Source organism: Typha angustifolia, chromosome 15 (genome assembly GCF_048772165.1).
Source record: "Typha angustifolia cultivar Huaian chromosome 15, ASM4877216v1, whole genome shotgun sequence".
NCBI lineage: Eukaryota > Viridiplantae > Streptophyta > Magnoliopsida > Poales > Typhaceae > Typha > Typha angustifolia.
In genome coordinates this window covers 20,786,200-20,805,027 of record NC_133253.1, presented here as the reverse complement: position 1 = coordinate 20,805,027, position 18,828 = coordinate 20,786,200, and the positions used below count along the sequence as shown (strand labels likewise).

The following is an 18,828-nucleotide window of genomic DNA, read 5'->3' as shown; positions in this document are numbered from 1 at the left end:
AGTTATATTAAGTGGTCTTAATTAACTCACATTGACTAAGCTAGTTAGATTCGATTAAGCAAAAAAACCTACTACCACTAATCCTTAATTAAGTCAGGCTCCAAATCCGAAACGTCCTTAATATCTTTTTAACCCCATGTCGGCTGTAAATAATCCGCCCATCCATTAATGGAGTTGATTAGAGATAAAGCAACGAAGGAATTAAATGTGGATTTGCTCCATTGGGCACACTTACAATCCCACATACCAAGAGAGAGAGAGAGAGAGAGAGAGAGAGAAACTTAGGTTTGAAGGGTTTGACCAAGTTTTTTTTATTTTTTATTTTTTTAATAACTTTGGTTACACGTTTGGGCCTGTTTGAGAGTTTGGGATGCAATGCAACCTAGGTCAAAGGAACCAGACAAGATTGGGTCCAACCGAGGGCCACGTTTTCGGAAACCTCGCTAGATTTGGTGTCCCAAAGCTTTGGATTTGACCTCAATCTAACTTCCTCCCAATCCCCATTAATTAGAAGGTTTATTTCTTGTTGGGTTTTTAGCAGACACGCCTCTTGTAATATTTTCTCACACGGCCAAAACTTTGTCTTAGTTGATTAGAAGACACACTGTTACCCATGCAGGATTATCGCATCAATGTCTCAAGTTTCTTGTTGATGGCCAAAGTTTCTCTCTTTTTTGACCCACTGGTTAATAATGAATGAGTAATGAATCCAATCAATTAGAACTCTATTTTTGATTTGCATGAACTGATGATATAGTCATCAAAGATGTGCATCTAGTAAGCCCATAGAAATAGACCAACACAAGTTGACAAATGAGTGAGTACAAAATTCTAATCCTTTTAATTTGATAAAAGATATTGTTTAATCTCAGAATCTTCCTATAGAACTTAGCAGTAAGTTGCACGCCAGGGAAGGAAGGGTGATGTTACTGGTGATAAGTCCTACCCAACGACTCCAAATTATTACCCAAATTTAATCTCAGCTTGATGCCAAGACTAGAATTCATTAAAACCTTGAAACAAAATAAGCAAATGTTTGTTTGTTTGTTTTTAATTTTAATCTTCTCTTCATTTATATGCAACGACAAGCTGAGGGGATGTATGAAATTTTTGGATCAGGAGAGGAACTGGAAGGAATAGATAGATATAGATTAAGGGGATAACAGAAGAATTTGCAGAGAGTGATGGGATTATAACATAGTTTAACATTATAATAATACTTGTCTAGAAGGTAGGCTTTCTCTTGGTATGCATTAAAGGATATGTGTGAACTCCATTAGATGAATATTATAAGTGTGAGAAGAAAAGGATTGACAATCCCCACATGCTGCAAAGCTTGTATTCTTTTGTGATCCTCATCCTTGGATTAAAGAAACCAAAATAGGTTCAAAGAGGGGGGGAACTCAAAGGAGTACTTTATTCATTAACATCTCTTATGACTTGGCACCTTATTTAGTCCTTTTAAGCAGCTGGATTTTTGTTTATAAAGAGTGCATGAAGCTCTGGCATTGAAACAAATGAGTTGTAGTTAAGTGGGAGTTTGGGGTTTCTTTAGCTCTTGATATAGATATTTGCATTCTTGTTTAGGTTTGATGGAAGTCCTTAAAATGTGTTATTCTGATACTGAATATTTTCTGACATACTATTAGTTCAGAAGAGTGTTTTCTTAGTCTTCATCTCTAACTGCTAGCATTAGACATAGTCAAAGGTATGGATGAGAGAAGTGATATGGATAAGTCAGATGAAGTTATGTTGCCAGGTTTCAGATTTCATCCTACAGATGAAGAGCTGATTGGTTTTTATCTGAAGAGAAAAATTCAGCAGAAACCTCTTTCCATTGAGCTCATCAGGGAACTGGAAATCTACAAGTATGATCCATGGGATCTTCCAAGTAAGCTACTTATCTTTCACATTACTGCCTACTGCCATTGTAAGAGAAGGAGAAAAAAGTAAGTAGTTAGGTTTCTTTTTCCTTTTCCCATTTTGACATAGCAAATTGCTGCATGCACCTCTTTACGTGCACCTTCGTGGTTTCATAGTTGTGAGAATGACTCCATTTCAATGGCTTTAGCTCTCATTTTCCATAGTTAGATGAGTTTTCGGCTTATCTTTCGAAGTTCAAGTAAGTTCAGTTTTGTATAGCTTAATCATAGATTAATATCTTGCTTTGTTCATTCCACAACTACGTATGTAAAACCATAGTGTCCAAATTATTTGTAGAACCATTATAAGGACGAGTGCATGAAATAGGTCTCATCAACATATCTAGGGGAGAAAGTGAACTTTCTCTTCGAAATTGTCGATGATAATAAAGACTGAGTTACAAATAATAGTCTTGTTCTCTCCTCCAGTTAAATACAAAACATCTTACATTTACTCTGAATTTTTTTTTTATATAATACAAAGCATCTTACTGTATCATCTTTCTAACGAGAAGAGATGGCGTCCACCGGAGAGAAGGAATGGTACTTCTACTGCCCAAGGGACCGAAAATATCGAAACAGTGCAAGACCAAACAGAGTGACAAGGGCTGGATTTTGGAAAGCCACAGGAACAGACAGACCTATCTACTCATCTGAAGGAACCAGGTGCATAGGCCTGAAGAAGTCTCTTGTCTTCTACAAAGGCAGAGCAGCTAAAGGGATAAAAACCGACTGGATGATGCACGAGTTCAGGCTGCCTTCCCTCACTGATTCATCGCTTCCAAGAAGGCCTTTAGACAAAAATATTCCAGCCAATGTAAGCATTTCATTCAATCGTTATAGTGTTAAGATTAACATAAAGGTAATGACCTGTTCTGACCATGACTGGCTTGTTATTGCATCATAAACAGGACTCCTGGGCTATTTGTAGGATCTTCAAGAAAACTAGTTCCATGGCACAAAGAGCGCTATCTCAGTCATGGATGTCTCCATTGCCTGAGATCAAAGAATCATACATATCCTCTGTTTCACAGACTGCACAGTGCGCCCAGTTTGGTTCAGAAAGCATCTCATGTATTACAGAACCTGCATCTGTGCCATCTTTTCTTCCTGTATCAAGTGCAGATATACCTACCAGCTTCATGCTCTCATCATTTGAAATGCCAATGCTGTCGATGTCCACGACAGATATGCCTTCTATGTTTCTTAATATACCCCCCACTATACTTGGTGACACTGAGAAAGCTTCTGCAAGCATCAACTTTGGACAACCCCAAGAATCTAATGCATTCATGGTTGATTTGCCAGTTGAGATAAATGAAATTTTAGGTCGTACGAACGAAGAAACATCCATGACAAAGACAGCAAATACATGCGCTATGAACAACGGTCAGTGGGAAACTCCGCGGATAGTCAGCTTTCCCTTCAACTTGCCAACAAATCTTTCCAATGAGTGGAAATCTAACTAGTCATGGGATTCTCTCCCTTGCCCCACTGAAATGTAGATGTCTACAAGCTATCCCACACACAGATGATATACTTGATTAGATGTAGCATACAGCATGTCACCTTCATCTGTTAGCATTGCTGTTAGCTAGATGACAGTCAGTGTTCATTTGGTGAATGTACATCTTTAGAGCAACCCCTGCTAACAGCAAAGCTTACAGAATAAAAAGAAGAGTACTTTGGACTAGTTTGTATTACTTAATCGACTTATTATTTTCATACTCTACGTAGAGTTCCAGATGCAGCATCATAGTATCCAGTAACTATTTGTACTACACTGAAATAACTGAGCAAGTTAACAATGAAATAGAAAAAAAAAATGATACTAACAGCTGAATGTTCATGTATTTATTTATAATCGTTGATATATTTCATATGTCCAACAAATAACTGAGTAAAATCATGTGGAAAAGAATAATCTCAGTAAGTACAATCATAAATCGAGAAACAACTGTAATGCACATACTCTTGTAGCTTGAAATATCAGTCAAAGATTGAAGTGTGTGAAACAAGTACAATAGTTGGCAATGAGTCTTAGTCTATTGCGTCATAGACTTGAACAATGTCTTCTTTTTAACTAAAATTGAAGTTCAGTTGAATAGTGCTTCACTTGACTCTTTCTAGATTTAATCCCCGAGGTCATTTCTGCTTTATATTTCCCTCTGAAACTAAACAACAAAAGAAATTTACATTCTCGCTGTCATGAAATCTATGTCTACCTAGCTGAAAGCGTCTTATCCAATCATAGAGCAATACCAAATTTATTTCTACTGCAGCTTCAAAACCTTTCAGGATATCTACTTCTTTAATATATCTGGCTCCTACAGATCCATGAACTGCTTTTGCAAATACTTCATTTGAGGAAATCAATTATAGTCTTATGATTGAGAGCATTACTTGTAACCTCAAGTTTTCACCATCCAGGATATTTCTACTTACCAATGCTTTTCTGAGCTTTTGTTGCTGATAGGTCTCATGGTTAAAAGGGAAATGATGATAGCCAGATAAGCTGCCTGTTTATGCATAAAAAGGTTACCTACAACAGATTGAAAGATTAACTGGGAAATTTTGCTTTCATATCATACTCCATCCAGGTTCTTTCTTCATACCACTGTCCTTCATTGATCTTCTTATCCTTACAACCTCCTCCCAGTCCCCAACATCTGCAGAGATGTTTGACAGAGAGATATAAGACCCTGAATCATAAGACTTCATCTCAAGAACCTTCTTCATCACAAACCTTCCCAGTTCAACATCACCATGCACTCTACAAGCAGCAAGCAATGTACTCCAGACCAGTGAATCAGGTTTTATAGGCATATTATCAATAAAATTTACAGCTTCATCAATCCTCCCTGATCGGCCAAGTAAATCAACCATACAGGCATAGTGATGAGACTCAGGTTCAATCCCATAAACAGTTCTCATTGAATTAAAATGGACAAAGCCTTCTTTCACCAAACCATTATGGCTACAGGCAGATAAAATGCTCACTAATGTTACAGCATCTGGTTTTACTCCATGTTCATTCATCAATTTAAAGGTCGTCAGAGCATCAAGACCGCTTCCATGCTGAGCATATCCATCGATCATAGCTGTCCATGTGACTAAATCAGGGTATTCTATTTCATCAAATAGTCTGCGAGACTCATCAATTCTACCACATTTTGAGTACATAGTCACTAATGCACTACTCACTGAAAGATAAGCAATTGTGCCTGCTTTAATTGAATGCCCATGTAATTGCCTGCCCAGACCTGGTTTTGATAGATTTGCACAAACCCCAAGAACAGAAGAGCATGTAAAATTATCTATTTGGAAACCAGAAATTCCCATTTGCTGGAACAGAGAGAGTGCCTCTTTACTGTAACCATTTGCTGCATACCCTGAGATCATGGATGACCAGATGACCTGATCTTTGCAGAAAGCTGCATCAAATACTCTTCTTGCTGACAGTAAATTTTTACATTTGGAGTACATGGAAACAATAGCACTAGTCATAGGAGTATCAGTCCCAAATCCAGCACGAAGAGCATGCCCATGAATTTCCTTTCCTCTGATTACAAACCTGTGACCATCGCATGCTGCAAGAATGGCAGATAAAGCCACCTGATCAGGTTTGATGTCTTCAAGAAGCATTTCTCTAAATAACTGAAATGCCTCAACTGAACAACCATATCCAGCAAAACCAGAAATCATTGATGTCCATGAAACTCTGTCTCTTTCCTTCATTTGTTTAAAAAGCTTATAACCGTCTTCTATGCCACCACATCTGGAATACATGGTGGAGAGTGCGCTGCTGACAAGAACATCATGAGCTGATCCATCTTTTATGACAGAAGAATGCATTTGTCTTCCAAACTCCATAGAGTCCACAATGCTAAGAAGCACGGAAAAACATTTCTTATCAGGTCTTGAACCTTCAGATAACATCTTCTTTAAGAGTTCAACTGATCTAATCAAACTCTGATTACCAAGACCAGAGATCAAAGCTGACCAAATACCAGAGCTTTTAACTTCACCAGATTCTCTGAAAACCTTCTCCGATAGTTGAATATTTCCAACTTGTGCATATGTGTTGATCAAAGCCTCTTTTACAGTAGGATCCAAGTACAGCCCCGTCTTCATAGTAAAGCAATGTACCTGGTTAGTCTCTTGTGCCATTAAAAACTTAGAACATGCAAGCAATACACTAGTTAGAGTGCATTTATTCATCTTCACACCACTGCCTATCATTTCTTTGAAAAGTACCACGGCGTCAACAATCTTATCCTTCTGGACAAAACCAGAAATAGCAGCAGTCCAAGAAACCACATTGCGAACTGGCATCTGCCAAAATTCCTTCATAGCTGCATCCATATCACCACATTTTGCATATAAATCAACAATAGCAGTTCCAACAAAGACATCATCCCCTGAATCACATTTGATCACCCATGCATGAACTCCTCTACCAACATCCAGTTCCCCAGCTGCAGCGCAAGCACAAAGTACACTGGAGAAAGTAAAAGCATTCGGCATACAAAACCCAGCTACCATGTCACAAAAAATTTCAAGAGCAAGAAAGTTCTCATCATTCCGAACTGCTCCAGCAATGATAGCATTCCAGCAAACCACATTCCAGCTAATATCTGAGGACACTTTCAAAGCATCATCAAGCCTACCACTTTTGGCAAACAAGTCTATCATTCCAGCACAAACATAGCCATTTGAAAAGAACCCATTTTTTAGCACAAGAGAATATACCTGTTCACCAAACTTACGGTTCTCAGACGAGACGCAAGCCGAGAGCACGCTCCCGTAGGTGAACTGGTTGGGCTCAAAGCCCGATAAACGCATCTTGCAAAATGTTCTAAGCGATCGATCGAATTGTCCTTCCTTATTGTAGCATGATAGCATGAGGTTCCAGGAGATGAGATTTGGGTGAGGAATTTCGTCGAGCAGATGGAGTGCCTCGAACACGGCGCCGGATTTGAGGTAGGAATCAGCCAGGCGGTTGGAGGCGAAGGTGTCAGACGGGAGCAGAGGTAATTTTGTGACATGGGTATTGTTAGATTCGGGTTGTGATGACGAGAGAGTTGATAGCTGGGCGGTGCGGTAGTCATGGATGATGGTGTGAGATGAGTGGAAAGAAGATACTATCGTTCTACTTCTGAGGTGAAAATTTGATGGGACTTTTATAATGGAAAGAGAGGAGAAGAGCCTGAGAAAGAGGATTGGATTCAAAGATTGGGAGAAGAAGCGGAGGAGGGAATTCATCTCATGTTCGCTCCCATCTGTGGTGTCGCTAATATGCAGCCTGGAATCTAGCCGTTGTCAAAATTGAATGATGATATTTCGCAATCTCGTCAAGATGGCCGAGTTGGTCTAAGGCGCCAGTTTCAGGTACTGGTCCGAAAGGGCATGGGTTCGAATCCCATTCTTGACAAATTCTAGGTTTTTTCCCTTAAAATATCATTTAATGCCTATAATTTTCTTCTTCTACGAAAAGTGAAGCTACTCAAGTTTCGCCCCAACCTTCCTAAATTGAGTAGTAGTTCTTTTTCGTGGGAGTAGTAATCTCTTGCGTTGAAGTAGTAGTAGTAAAAATTACGAGAAAGATCACATGAGCTCTTTAAAATATCTCCTACTTTAATGTAGGGTAAAACAGAGACTAGCAATAGTAGGAAAGGTGAAGTTATATGGGTCTATGTTGAGCGGTTTCTACTTCATGGTGCACAATGCCGACCTCAAGAGTTATTAAGGGTTCGTTTTGTTTAAAACTGACCCCAAACTTAATCAGTTAGTCTCATTTTTTAAACCACATTAGGAGTTCTTTATTTATTATCATCGTTACTTAGTTGCTTCACCAAGATACTTACCAGAGAGCCAAGTTGAGATTTTGGGCTGATTTCGTCTATCAAAAGGTGTAATTAAATCTTTAAAAACTTAACTTGATAAATAACAGAGCTATAGCATATATCAAAACTTAAAACTAATTCTTACAACAAATAATAGCTCTCGTTTCAGCTGGTGCCTGGTACTTAACGCCATAAGGAAATCCGAGGGAGAGACTTAAAAGAAAGCAGTAGAAGAGATGTTGCAGCACCTGGGAACACTGGAGGAAGGCCTTGCAGAGGCGAAGCTACAGGAGAAGGAGAAGACGCCGCTCCTGTGCTCTTGCATGGAAGCCTACTCTGAGCTTGGCGTGGTAAAAGAAACATCCCATGCTTTGAGCCAGAAGCTTCAACCATCAACAACAGCTTAAGAAGATAGACGCACTATTTGTTGTACTTCGTCTAAATTCTATGCACAACATTTGTCTAAGTACTAAATAAAGCTTAATGATACACGCCATCACATTTATATATTACCTGTTGAAAATAAAACAGAGAGAAGCAACATAACCTAATAAAGCAGACTTAGGAATGAAAAAGAGCATTGTCGGCTTATAATTTGACAGAGTGATATAGTTTAGCAAAAATAATTAGAACGCAACAGAGGGATCAGGTGTCCCAGAATTCAACAGAACATACCGATAAGAATACAGAAAACCCTCGCGAATTGCAACAGTTAACACTGATAACCACAATTAAAAGAGCTTTGCTATCATTTATCATCAACGCCCACAAGAACAATCCTCAGTAAACAATAGTCAAAAGCATTGATCTTCCCCTTTGCTTTTCTGGGTTTTTAGCTCTTCGAGGATTGCTTCTCTTTAGCTTTCTGGATCTTCAACACTTTCTTCACAATCTTCTGCTCTTCAACTAAGAAAGCTCGGATAATCCTGCAAGGAGGTGGAATATGCAAGATGAAAGAAAGTACAAAGAATCACACCACAAACGATTGCTGGCATAGATGCCTGTTGCTGACCTTTCTCGGACTGCACTTCCAGCTAGAACTCCACCATATGCACGGTTCACAGTCCTCCTGTTTCTAGACAATCTGGATCTCTTGTATTCAGTAGGCCTCAGGTGAGGAATCTGAAAATAGTAACTAAATTTAGACTCAAAAGACATGCAACATAAAACAAGAGTAAAAGACCATCCAAATTTACAGTAAATCAAGAAAAAACAGAGGGCAATCCTGAGAATGACTGTGATGTTAAATATATATCAGAAGGAATGCAGGATCAAACCAGATGACACGACGACATTGGGATTGGCAATGAGTTGCAAGCCAATATTAATTTCCTTACAATACTGCAGTCACTGTCACTTATATGAAATGTTAACATCAAAGAATTGAAGCCTTCTTTCATCATCGCAATGCTTACAAGATAATTTTATTAAAAAATTATTGCAAAAATCCAGTTTATTAGTTATAGTTATTTCAAATAAAAGTAACAAACAGTGAAATAATTAACAATGAAATAGTCATGTATAGCACTTAATTGATAAATTCAGAAGAAAGATTAAAATATATTCCGGTCAAATTTGTGGGAGGCAAATTATAGGGACCTATCTCACAATGTAAGCCCATAATTTTGTTTGTAATTTCAAAAACTTGCCAGCTGGCAAAAATCAAAATAACACTAATAGTGTGAAATAAAGAACAGGTTGTCAGAAAATATTTTCTTTAGTGAACCAACCACTGGGTAGGCAAGTTAGTCATATCGATACTCACATCAGACAAACTCAACTAGGCTTCATATGCAGGTAAAGCTACATGACTTTAACACAGTGCAGCAAAAATAATTTCCTATTATTGACGATTTAATATCAGTGTGACCAACTCTGTGAAAACAATTTGGAAATTATCTACTACAGTGGCAAATGGGTCAGACAAAAAAAATACTATCTCTACCGAAAGATTAAGAAAAATGAGGTAAAAGGGAATAATTTTCTGAGCTAAATATAAGAAACTGGCTAGTGACAATAATAATGAGAAAATAAATGATACAGCATGAAAACAAATAATATAACAAGTGACTATGCTGCCTGGAATCTCTCGATGCTCCCAGATATACGAAATTAGTGTTGCAAGCTATATACATATTCAACAAGTCAAATAAACAATTATAACATTGCTGATATTAATCCTAATGTACTCAATGTGTCTCAAAGTTAGAAGGATAAGATTAGCATGTCATTAATATTTTGACTATTTTCCTATCTATATTGCAAGAGTTAGGTTTGTCTTATGTAATTTTACGATCTTAAGCTGCCATAATCAATAGATATGGTTTCCGGCAACATCCAATGACATCCCAACAAAAAAATCCTAAACTATACAAGCATTTACGAAGAAATGCAATCAGAAGACGAATCGAGAGAAAGAGAGATAGTTAAAAGAAAGCATGGACTACATACTCCTTGGATTCTCTTTCCCGTTACTGGGCATTTGGGTCCGCTCGCCCTCTTCTTGGTATACTGGTACACATGCTTCCCACCTACGATTTCAAATCAAATCCATTATCCCAATCAAAATAAAAGCAAAACCCTTGGAAGAAAACAGTCGCAATGCCACACAAACAAATTTGGGGATCAATAAAAACCCACAAACACTACACCATTTGAAGTCGAAACTAGTAAAAACTGCAGCTTTCTTTACAGACCAATTCAAAGCCAAACAAATTGAGGCAATATCGGATCGACCAAGCTCCAAAATCAAGAAAGGATTGGATAAACCCTAAAAGAAGGGAATGAGAAGCAAAGGTGTAATATTTACCTGGGGTCTTCACAACCCTAGTTTGATTCGATTTCGTGGCATAGCTGTGCCGCTTCCTATAGGTTAGTCGCTGAACCATCTCTCCTCCCTCCTTCTCGAACTCTTTTACTCTTCCTCCCCTCTCCTCGCGCTCTCGGCGACAAAACCCTAGAGGAACAATAATCTTCACGAACGCGGCTATAAAAAGAGCGCCTTTAGAGTAACCTAGATTAGACGGACAAGATTTATCCAATCCAACGGTGCAGGACTCGCACCTAGAGTCCTAGACCGGCTCTATCTAATCGGTCCGGTTGGTCCAATTGGTTCGATCAAGATCAAATTATCAATTTGATTGTGCCATTCTTGACCAATTCAAGTTAATTATATTTTCTTTTTCTTTTTTCTTTTTTCTTTTTTCTTTTTTCTTTTTATTTTTTTGAGATAAATGAGAACTTAATGATGTGGTGTTTAAAATTAATTAGAATTTGGTCGGGATCAAACGTGATTTACCTAATAAAGTTTTAGCCAAAGTAGGTTTGAGTTGCTCTTCTTCTTGTTCATTTTTATCTCATTAGTATCACAGACACTCTATATGTTGCTCATTTATCTCCTTAGTAAACTATTGGGCATGAATAGGAGAAGAACTATGTTCTCTACGCAGCCAAGTTTATCTACAAGACTAAAAGCACAACTCATGTCCAATGGTGATATGAACAATAAAGAATTTATATGAAATTTAGTCATTCTCCCTGAGATAGAACAATGTAAGGTTGTCATATGAATAGCCAGTGAAATTTTGAGAAGATTGTGTCAATATGCAGAGAGTAACAATGCTTGGTCCACTTGACAGCAATGACTTACATATAGTACAGTCTCACTAGAAGACTCCAGTATCCATTAATGCCAATAAGTTTGTCTATGTGTGACTCTGTCATCACGACATTGGAGTCTTTTGCCAGATCATGGAACCTCACCTTGTTTCACAGATCTCTCATTGCTTCATCCAAATGTCAAAATGCATGATTTGCACCTAAAAGCCTTGAGTACTCTATAGTAGATAAGTTCTTCGAAATAAGATACTGATATTGAGATCTGTATTAGTACACATATCAGGAACAAGAATATGTCATTCATCTAGTCAAGAAAGGAAAAACAAAACAAAAGGCTTTGTAAGAATAGTTGGCAGGTTCCTTTCATATGTTCTATTGTAAGACTGCCAGCAGAGGCCACAACCACCCCCCAATCATCATCATCATCATCATCATCATCATCGATCTACTTAACAAGATTAAGTACAAACTACATTGTTTTATATCATCTTAAGTGAACCCAGTGATATTAACATACAACCAACCTAACGGGAGGCAATAACGTATCTAGATTTATTAGCTCATCAATCATGCATAGGTGATTAATTACAGTTGTACTTCCATATCGAATTTTATTTCGAAGTTCATGAACTACAAGTATATGAGACCGCTATAGAATCTGTCGGCTAACATAATGGAAATGATACTCTCCGTTGTGAACCACCGAGGGCCTTGGATATTATAGGAAGAACTGCGGTAAAATTTCCTAGTTGTAGATTTACATGGTGACTAGTATACTGATTATAGGTGGAAATTGATTTCAGCAGGGGAATAACAAAAATGAAGGCTCCCTGTGGACCTTTCTCTCTGCAAAGGTGATCTTGCTCATTTTTTTGTGACACCAGAGCAGCTGTTCGCTAGTAATTCGCGGCATCTTGAGTACCCTGGACACCAACTTCAGGTCTACTTGGGAGAAGAAGAGGTCTTGATTTGATCTATCTTCTTTAGGCTTTTTGAACTTCTTCACTAAGCAGTTACCAGTCCGCAGAATGTCCTTCAATTTCTTCTCTTTCTGCAGCATTTGAAAATTGAATCGATATTCAACCTGATCAGCTTTCTCTAAAGATGCTGATGCTAATTTAAATTTTTCTTAAAAAAAAGTTAGGAGAGCAATATGCTCACCTTCTGCAAGATGGATTGGATGTGCATCATGAACTGGTAATCTGATGGTTCTTGGAGTTCGACTTGAGCAGCCATCAAACCCTTGAGAAGCCCGGGAGTTTCATCTTTGTCTGCCTTAACAAACTCCCAGAAGACGCTTATCGATTCCTCCATGGCGTCTTCCAGATCTTCACTCGTGATAGCAATACTACCTTTGCGTTGTTCCTCCATTTTGTCCTTCAAGCAATCCTCTGTAATATAGATAATTAGGCAATTTGTAGGTCAGAAGTTAGTTGATGTGCCTCATTAAACGAATATACTATTCGCAAGTCAATGAATTCAGCATCTGATCTACCTTTTATGACAGGTACTTGCAGAAGGTTGCGAAGAACGCAACGATTTTTGACATAGTTCGGTAGCCTGGGGCCTTGAAAGGACTCATTCTCAATGAACCTTTGCACTATCACTTGAAACTGTTGGAATTCTCCAGCCACTTGGTTATACTGATAGCTCCTGTAAGGGTCGGATTCCGGCATCTCTTGAGCTTTTTCATACTGCCATCGGAGAAATTCCCATGAAAGGCATATTTGCCCGACGTACACCATCTCTAAGTCGCATCTCAGCTCCCTGATGAACTTCTCTGACGGATCATCTGTGGGCCTACGGCGACGACGCCAAAATTTTTGTGATAGAATGGATGTCACTGTTGGAAGGAGAGGCTTTTGCGAACTCATGGATTGGAGAGGATCCTTCACTTGGAGAAAGCCTGTCATCAATCGAATAAGATTGTACTAGTTATTCTGAATGTCCTGGAATCAGCTAAAATTAATTGCACGCATTACAAGATTGTCTCTTTGGCTGTTTGAAAGAAAATAAATAAATAAATAAACAATGTCAAGGAGGGAAACTATGAAAAGAGAATGAGAGTTAAGACATACCCATTGCATACATCTTTTGATAATTCAGTATATCAAGCTTCCTCATCCTCTCTCTGTAGCTCTTGTAGAACTTGTGCAACTCATCCATTGGATCTTCCCGCAAGAACTTGTCCTCAATCTTCCATGGCTTCAAATCTTCGATTGTCTTTGGGCTCTCTGATTCTTCCATGATTGTTGGGAGACCGATGGCTCTCGCTTTCTTCAGCTCCATCTTTAGCTGTTCTATCAGCTCCTGGTGCTCCCACAGTGACTCCAGTCCATCGTCAACCTCGTCGTCGTCCAAATCCTTCCACCCTTTTTCTTTTGGCTTCTTGATGTCATTCTCTATTGTTTTCGTTCCATCCTCTGAATCTTTTACCGATAGACTTGCATCTTCTTGCGCCGATCCATTGGTTGGTTTCAGGAGGCCATCAGTACTGGTGACAAGATTGACCTCCTGAACCACTTGGGTATTTTCTGTGCTGTTCTTTCCACCTAAATCCTCATCCTCATTAGTAATGGAGTCCTTCTTAATATTATTCAACTCATCATCGTCGCTGGAATCAGTAAGTTCTGTCTGCAGAGACCTTGTACTCGTCATGTTTGTTTCTTGTAATTCTTCAACTTCCTTTGGTTCATCTCCTGAATTCAATATCAGCTCTTCAGAAACATTTTCAGACGTATCGTTGTTCGACGACAAAACCTCATCATAGTAATTGCCTGCAGAGCTGATCTTGTTGTTGATATACATAAGTTGATTCATAGAATCAGCTGATTCTGTATCAGAACTGTAAAATGATTGCAGCCGGGCTTCTTCCAACAGTCGGATATCTTCTGTTAGCTCTATTTTATATCGTGTCAGATTCAATGAAGCCTCTGTAGTATCTGATTCAAGCTCATATCTAACGAAATCCCTGTCTGACAAGAAACAATCACTGTCTGAATCCACGACGAGGTCCTTCACGGAGTAACCATCGCTGAAACTAGACTCAGAATCTGAAATGTCGGCGCCTGAGAATTCCTCCGACAAGAACCTCATTCGTCCTATTACTTGTCTCTCCTCAGATAAGGTGTTGGATACCTTGAATTTATCTGGCATCAAATCTTTGGACTCATCAAGCTCATGTACTGAATTGAAAGTGTAACCATCTGGGCTTTGCTGAACTTCTTCAGCATCAGATTCCTCACTGGCTAGCTGCTGAGTATCTTTTACAGACAAAAAGGCGGTATCTAAGGCGGTATCCAACTTGTTTACTTCTTGCTTGATGTAAGATTCCTGAACACGAACTGTCATGGCTTCTGGCTCTTCGATAAATCCACTGAAATCCTTTTCAGACAAAAACCGGTACTTATGAATACTTGCCGCCGCCGGCGGTGGTTCATCCTTTTCGACAACTAACTGTTCGCAACTCTCCCTCGGATGTTCAGGGATCTGATACTCAAACTTAAAGCTGAAAGTGTGCGTCTCATCCTCATCCTTGGCAATAAGATCATAATTCCTCATCTGCAACTCATCTGCTGCTGCTGCTGCAGCCGCCGCCGCCGCCGCCGCCTGGTCTACAGCTTCCTGAACGCCATTTGCAGTCTTGATTCTACGACAAAAAGGAGATAGATAACAAACCAGAATTTCAGAATTAAACTATACAATTTGCTTTCAGAGATCTTTTGATTACCTGAAGAGATATCTGGCTAAGAAACTGATACAAATCATCACAGAAGTGGTAATCCAAAACCAGGAGGAACTCAGTAAAAGAACCATCTTTGCCAAAAGAATTCCACCCAGTGGCTTCTTAGATGTAGAACCCAAAAGGGTGATGTCACTTGAAGCCGCTCCTCCAACATCCATAGCTGCAGCACAACCACCCTGAATTCACTCTGAAGCAATCATGGAGCAAATCAAAACTAGATTCTCCCTCGATATTTCGGGTTGGAATTCTGCAGCTTAAATCGACTCTCCACCTATACAACATCACGAAAGTAGAGAATGATTCAAACTGAAGGATTGTGATGAATCTTGGTCACGAAACATGTCGATGAGGGAGGTGGAAGTCCCACCAGATTGACGGGATAGGATGGTTTTTAAGAAATCGAAGGTGTGGAAGACAAATTGGAAACCCACTTGGCGATTAGTGACTTGTATTGGATTGCTTAAAAATCTCTTGGGCTGTTATAAATTTCTTAACTAATTAGGCGAAATTTCCGTTTAACCGGTGGTGTGTTCTTTTCTGCCAAGTGTTTTAAGGATAGTGGATTTATATGGAAAGATGACTGGGCCAATAGCTTCCCAACAATTTCACAGTAGAGCTAAATGGTGGTTTGTTTGATGTCTCCATTAATGCAACTTTTTGGGAAGTTAATACAAGACTTCTATAATAACATTTCTACGTTTTTATTTTCAATTTGAAATTATTATTAGACCACCTACTTGCATAAACAAACTCAAGTTGTCGTAGTAATCCAAGAGCAATAATAATCGATTACTTGTTAATAAACTTGTAATTGTTGGATTAATTTGTCCCAATTTGCGTGTTTCGTGCAAAAAATGGACGGCCTTGGTTGCAACTTAGGGTCATTTTTGCAATGGTCCACCGTGAGAAGGACGTGCAAATAACAACGCGGTGATTAAAAAGACAAGTCGTACATCCAGAAGCACAATAATTCTTGCAAAAATGGAGGTCGGTCTTAGGATCAAAAGTCTCATCCTGTCATGTCTTTTGATGCAAACTAGCATGCAATTCCAGAACAGATGATGCAAGAAAAGCAATGTGTGTGCTTCGAACTAAATGGCTGCATTTGAGAAAGGTTTAGAAGTTTGGAATGCGTCGCAAGGAATGGAAAAAGATCGTTCCTGACAATGAAAGATAGATTCTCTTTTGCACTCATCACGTAATTAATTAGTCATGAGGTTGTGCACTTATTAATCCATGTTTAATATTCATACACCTAATTTCCGCTAGGTCAACAAAAGCGACTTCCTCTCTCTCTATCTCTCTGCACTTTTTAACGCAAATTTTAACTTAAGTACTTAACCATTAACAGAGACTTATAATTATTGTTATTCAATCGGCAACAACAGAGATGTGAGAAGACTTAATTATCCCCACAAATACGGTTTGATTTAGCGACAGCAATTTGCTTATGCCGAAAAAAATATACTAAGAGTAGTAAATGTTTCAAAAATAAACACAATGGGTAGTTAGGAAGTCTCAAACTAACTACTGTAGATGAAATTAGATGACTTTGATCTCAAGTATCTAAGTAAGAAATCAGACGGAGAAAACCGTGTGGAAATTCGTTTCTCCACATCTTTATTTTGTTTTCAATACGACATTAAGGTCTAGAAGAACATACCATCAAGCACTTATCTTGTCCTTAATTAGACCAAACAACACGGAAACTTGCCCTCAAAATTCCAGACCTAGTAGTAGTGCCTTCAAAATTTTTGCTCCACTTTGAATAAAGTTAAGCTTCCAATGCTGGAGTCCAATAGACTATGGCCCCCTTCATAGGACCACTATTTTAGCTTTGCTTGGCTTAGGTTAGGTTAAAGAAATTGGACCAATATTAAAAAATAAAAAAAGATCTCACCCAATTTATTTATTTTTTTTTTAATTTTTTTTAAAGGCTGTGACAGGCAAAATCCGAGTAAATATTTTAATGCAAATGGAATGTAGCATAGAAGGGACAAATTGAACGAGTAGAGGAGGTTATTTTTGTTCTCATTATGGGTTTTTTTTTTCTAATTTTGTTTTATGACTCCAAAAGGCTTATAGTTTGGTGGAATAGTAAGGATGACCTCATTTATTATTAGATTTATCTTTTCCATATTTTTATTTGTATTATTTGGCCGCTTGTAGGTCCAACGTATATTTGCAACTATCTACCTAACATTATTATTAATATAAAAAACTAGTAAGCTATATTTTTCTATAATAAAAAGTTGGAAAATGAGGGGTTTTGTTAAAATCTTTGAGTTGATTCTTATTTAGTAATTTGCATTTTGAACGTTTCAAACTTTAATATATATATATATATATATATATATATATGAACTACAAAACGTTAAATTTGACGTTAGCTTTGGAACGAGAAAAAAGAATTAGGTCTATTAAGAAAAAAAAAAAGTTGTATCTTTCAATTAACTACTCTACCTTACGTGTATAGATTAGATGTAACTACAAGACCGAAGCCATTAATAATTTCAAGTTTGGTTCATCAAATTTGATAAGTAGTTTGGTATCATGGGATTCTAATTAGAGTGACCAACTTAAATTTGGGCTTCTCCTCACAACCTGAAGCCCATGGTCACGTCGGTGAACTGTTAGTTGTGATGGATCATGGATTGTTTGGTGGGGGAAAACATCAAACATTATATTTTCCTCCTATTGTCGTTTGTTTATGTTCCTTTCTTTCAAAAAAAAGTCCATGGACTAATAAATGCTCCAAACGATTGATTACAGGTTGGCAACTTCAAAAACAAGCCTCCTATTTAATCAAATGCAACATCACAACAAACGGACAAAACAATGAGTCTCAGAATACAGAGCTCTACATAGTTATGGTTGAAAACTCATGCTCACAAGGAATAGAGTTATTAGAAGAGATGGAGGAGGGTGGGGGCGAATCTTATGCATACATCCATCCACATACGTACATATAAATGGATAAAATAAAACAGAGGGAGAAGAGTCCATGCCAATGCAAGAGTCCTTAACGGCAAGGTGAGGGAGCTAGAGCTTATGGCGAAGCCAAGGCAGGGGAGAATAAGACTAGCTAGCCTCGAAGGCAATTGGCGCAGGCAACAATGACGATGGCGTTTGGCGCCAAGGAGGGAAGGAGGGGAGACTATGCAGAGGACGATGATGAGGTGAGAAGATCTTAGAATGAGAGAACGATGATAATAAGAGAAGGAGGTCATGAAGAAGGTAATGGCGAGATGAGAGATCGGCAACGATGGAGAGGGAGACTACTTAGAGAACTGTGAGGTGGACGATGACAAAAGTTGTACATAAAATAGTGAAGTTAGAAGAGGAGGAAGAGATGAGAGAGGAAATAATAGGCCTAATTCAAGCCCAAATCTTGTGGCCTACCTAAGAACGAATGGGAAGATACATAGTGGGCCTATCTGGTCTGGGCCAGATTTAAAATATAAGACCCATATGTAATTGGGCCAGACTCGGACTTGATTACAACTCCAATGACCCAATCTGATATATTATAATAGTTTATATATCTATTTTGTAATATTTAAAACTATAATTAAAGTATAATCTTGTATTAGTCTCATAGCTATGTAACTTAGCACTAGACATGGATATATCTAAGTCAACCCAAAACTAAGAATCGAACAATGGTGATTATAAAGATTTGTATATTTACTTAATT

The 18,828-nt window shown here is 38.3% G+C and overlaps 4 protein-coding genes and 1 non-coding gene across 5 annotated transcripts; 2 read left to right on the top strand and 3 right to left on the bottom strand.

Annotated features, from left to right (window-relative positions):
- The first annotated feature begins 1,453 nt into the window (after positions 1–1,453).
- Positions 1,454–3,403, top strand: LOC140778770 (protein FEZ-like). Its single transcript, XM_073123632.1, has 3 exons — positions 1,454–1,891; positions 2,438–2,739; positions 2,834–3,403. The coding sequence occupies exons 1-3, from the start codon at positions 1,711–1,713 to the stop codon at positions 3,389–3,391; spliced, it is 1,041 nt and encodes a 346-aa protein (XP_072979733.1). The 5' UTR covers positions 1,454–1,710; the 3' UTR covers positions 3,392–3,403.
- Positions 3,404–4,474: 1,071 nt separating this feature from the next.
- Positions 4,475–7,332, bottom strand: LOC140778769 (pentatricopeptide repeat-containing protein At1g74600, chloroplastic). Its single transcript, XM_073123631.1, has one exon. The coding sequence runs from the start codon at positions 7,185–7,187 to the stop codon at positions 4,503–4,505; it is 2,685 nt and encodes an 894-aa protein (XP_072979732.1). The 5' UTR covers positions 7,188–7,332; the 3' UTR covers positions 4,475–4,502.
- TRNAL-CAG (transfer RNA leucine (anticodon CAG)) lies at positions 7,276–7,356 on the top strand. The gene has a single exon. It is a non-coding gene; the product is annotated as a tRNA-Leu (tRNA).
- Positions 7,357–8,336: 980 nt separating this feature from the next.
- Positions 8,337–10,737, bottom strand: LOC140779563 (large ribosomal subunit protein eL34). Its single transcript, XM_073124682.1, has 4 exons — positions 10,578–10,737; positions 10,220–10,299; positions 8,781–8,890; positions 8,337–8,694 (listed from the first exon to the last, which is right to left on the bottom strand). The coding sequence occupies exons 1-4, from the start codon at positions 10,654–10,656 to the stop codon at positions 8,601–8,603; spliced, it is 363 nt and encodes a 120-aa protein (XP_072980783.1). The 5' UTR covers positions 10,657–10,737; the 3' UTR covers positions 8,337–8,600.
- A 1,227-nt stretch (positions 10,738–11,964) lies between these two features.
- Positions 11,965–15,666, bottom strand: LOC140778072 (uncharacterized). The gene is made up of 5 exons (XM_073122605.1): positions 15,117–15,666; positions 13,465–15,035; positions 12,882–13,292; positions 12,548–12,777; positions 11,965–12,437 (listed from the first exon to the last, which is right to left on the bottom strand). Exons 1-5 carry the CDS (start codon positions 15,287–15,289, stop codon positions 12,186–12,188), a joined length of 2,637 nt encoding a protein of 878 aa, XP_072978706.1. The 5' UTR covers positions 15,290–15,666; the 3' UTR covers positions 11,965–12,185.
- Between the last annotated feature and the right edge of the window lie 3,162 nt (positions 15,667–18,828).

What these genes read in the sequence shown, in the direction of transcription:
- LOC140779563 (XM_073124682.1), bottom strand. Translation starts at nt 10,656, where the DNA reads ATGGTTCAGCGACTAACCTATAGGAAGCGGCACAGCTATGCCACGAAA. An exon ending in TAGGGTTGTGAAGACCCCAG is followed by an intron (nt 10,300 to 10,577) that starts GTAAATATTACA and finishes TTGAAATCGTAG; the next exon opens with GTGGGAAGCATGTGTACCAG. An exon ending in CGGGAAAGAGAATCCAAGGA is followed by an intron (nt 8,891 to 10,219) that starts GTATGTAGTCCA and finishes TACTATTTTCAG; the next exon opens with ATTCCTCACCTGAGGCCTAC.
- LOC140778769 (XM_073123631.1), bottom strand. Translation starts at nt 7,187, where the DNA reads ATGAATTCCCTCCTCCGCTTCTTCTCCCAATCTTTGAATCCAATCCTC.
- LOC140778770 (XM_073123632.1), top strand. Translation starts at nt 1,711, where the DNA reads ATGGATGAGAGAAGTGATATGGATAAGTCAGATGAAGTTATGTTGCCA. An exon ending in TGATCCATGGGATCTTCCAA is followed by an intron (nt 1,892 to 2,437) that starts GTAAGCTACTTA and finishes TCTAACGAGAAG; the next exon opens with AGATGGCGTCCACCGGAGAG. An exon ending in ACAAAAATATTCCAGCCAAT is followed by an intron (nt 2,740 to 2,833) that starts GTAAGCATTTCA and finishes CATCATAAACAG; the next exon opens with GACTCCTGGGCTATTTGTAG.
- LOC140778072 (XM_073122605.1), bottom strand. Translation starts at nt 15,289, where the DNA reads ATGGATGTTGGAGGAGCGGCTTCAAGTGACATCACCCTTTTGGGTTCT. An exon ending in TCAAAAGATGTATGCAATGG is followed by an intron (nt 13,293 to 13,464) that starts GTATGTCTTAAC and finishes GATTGATGACAG; the next exon opens with GCTTTCTCCAAGTGAAGGAT. An exon ending in GCAAGTACCTGTCATAAAAG is followed by an intron (nt 12,778 to 12,881) that starts GTAGATCAGATG and finishes TCTATATTACAG; the next exon opens with AGGATTGCTTGAAGGACAAA.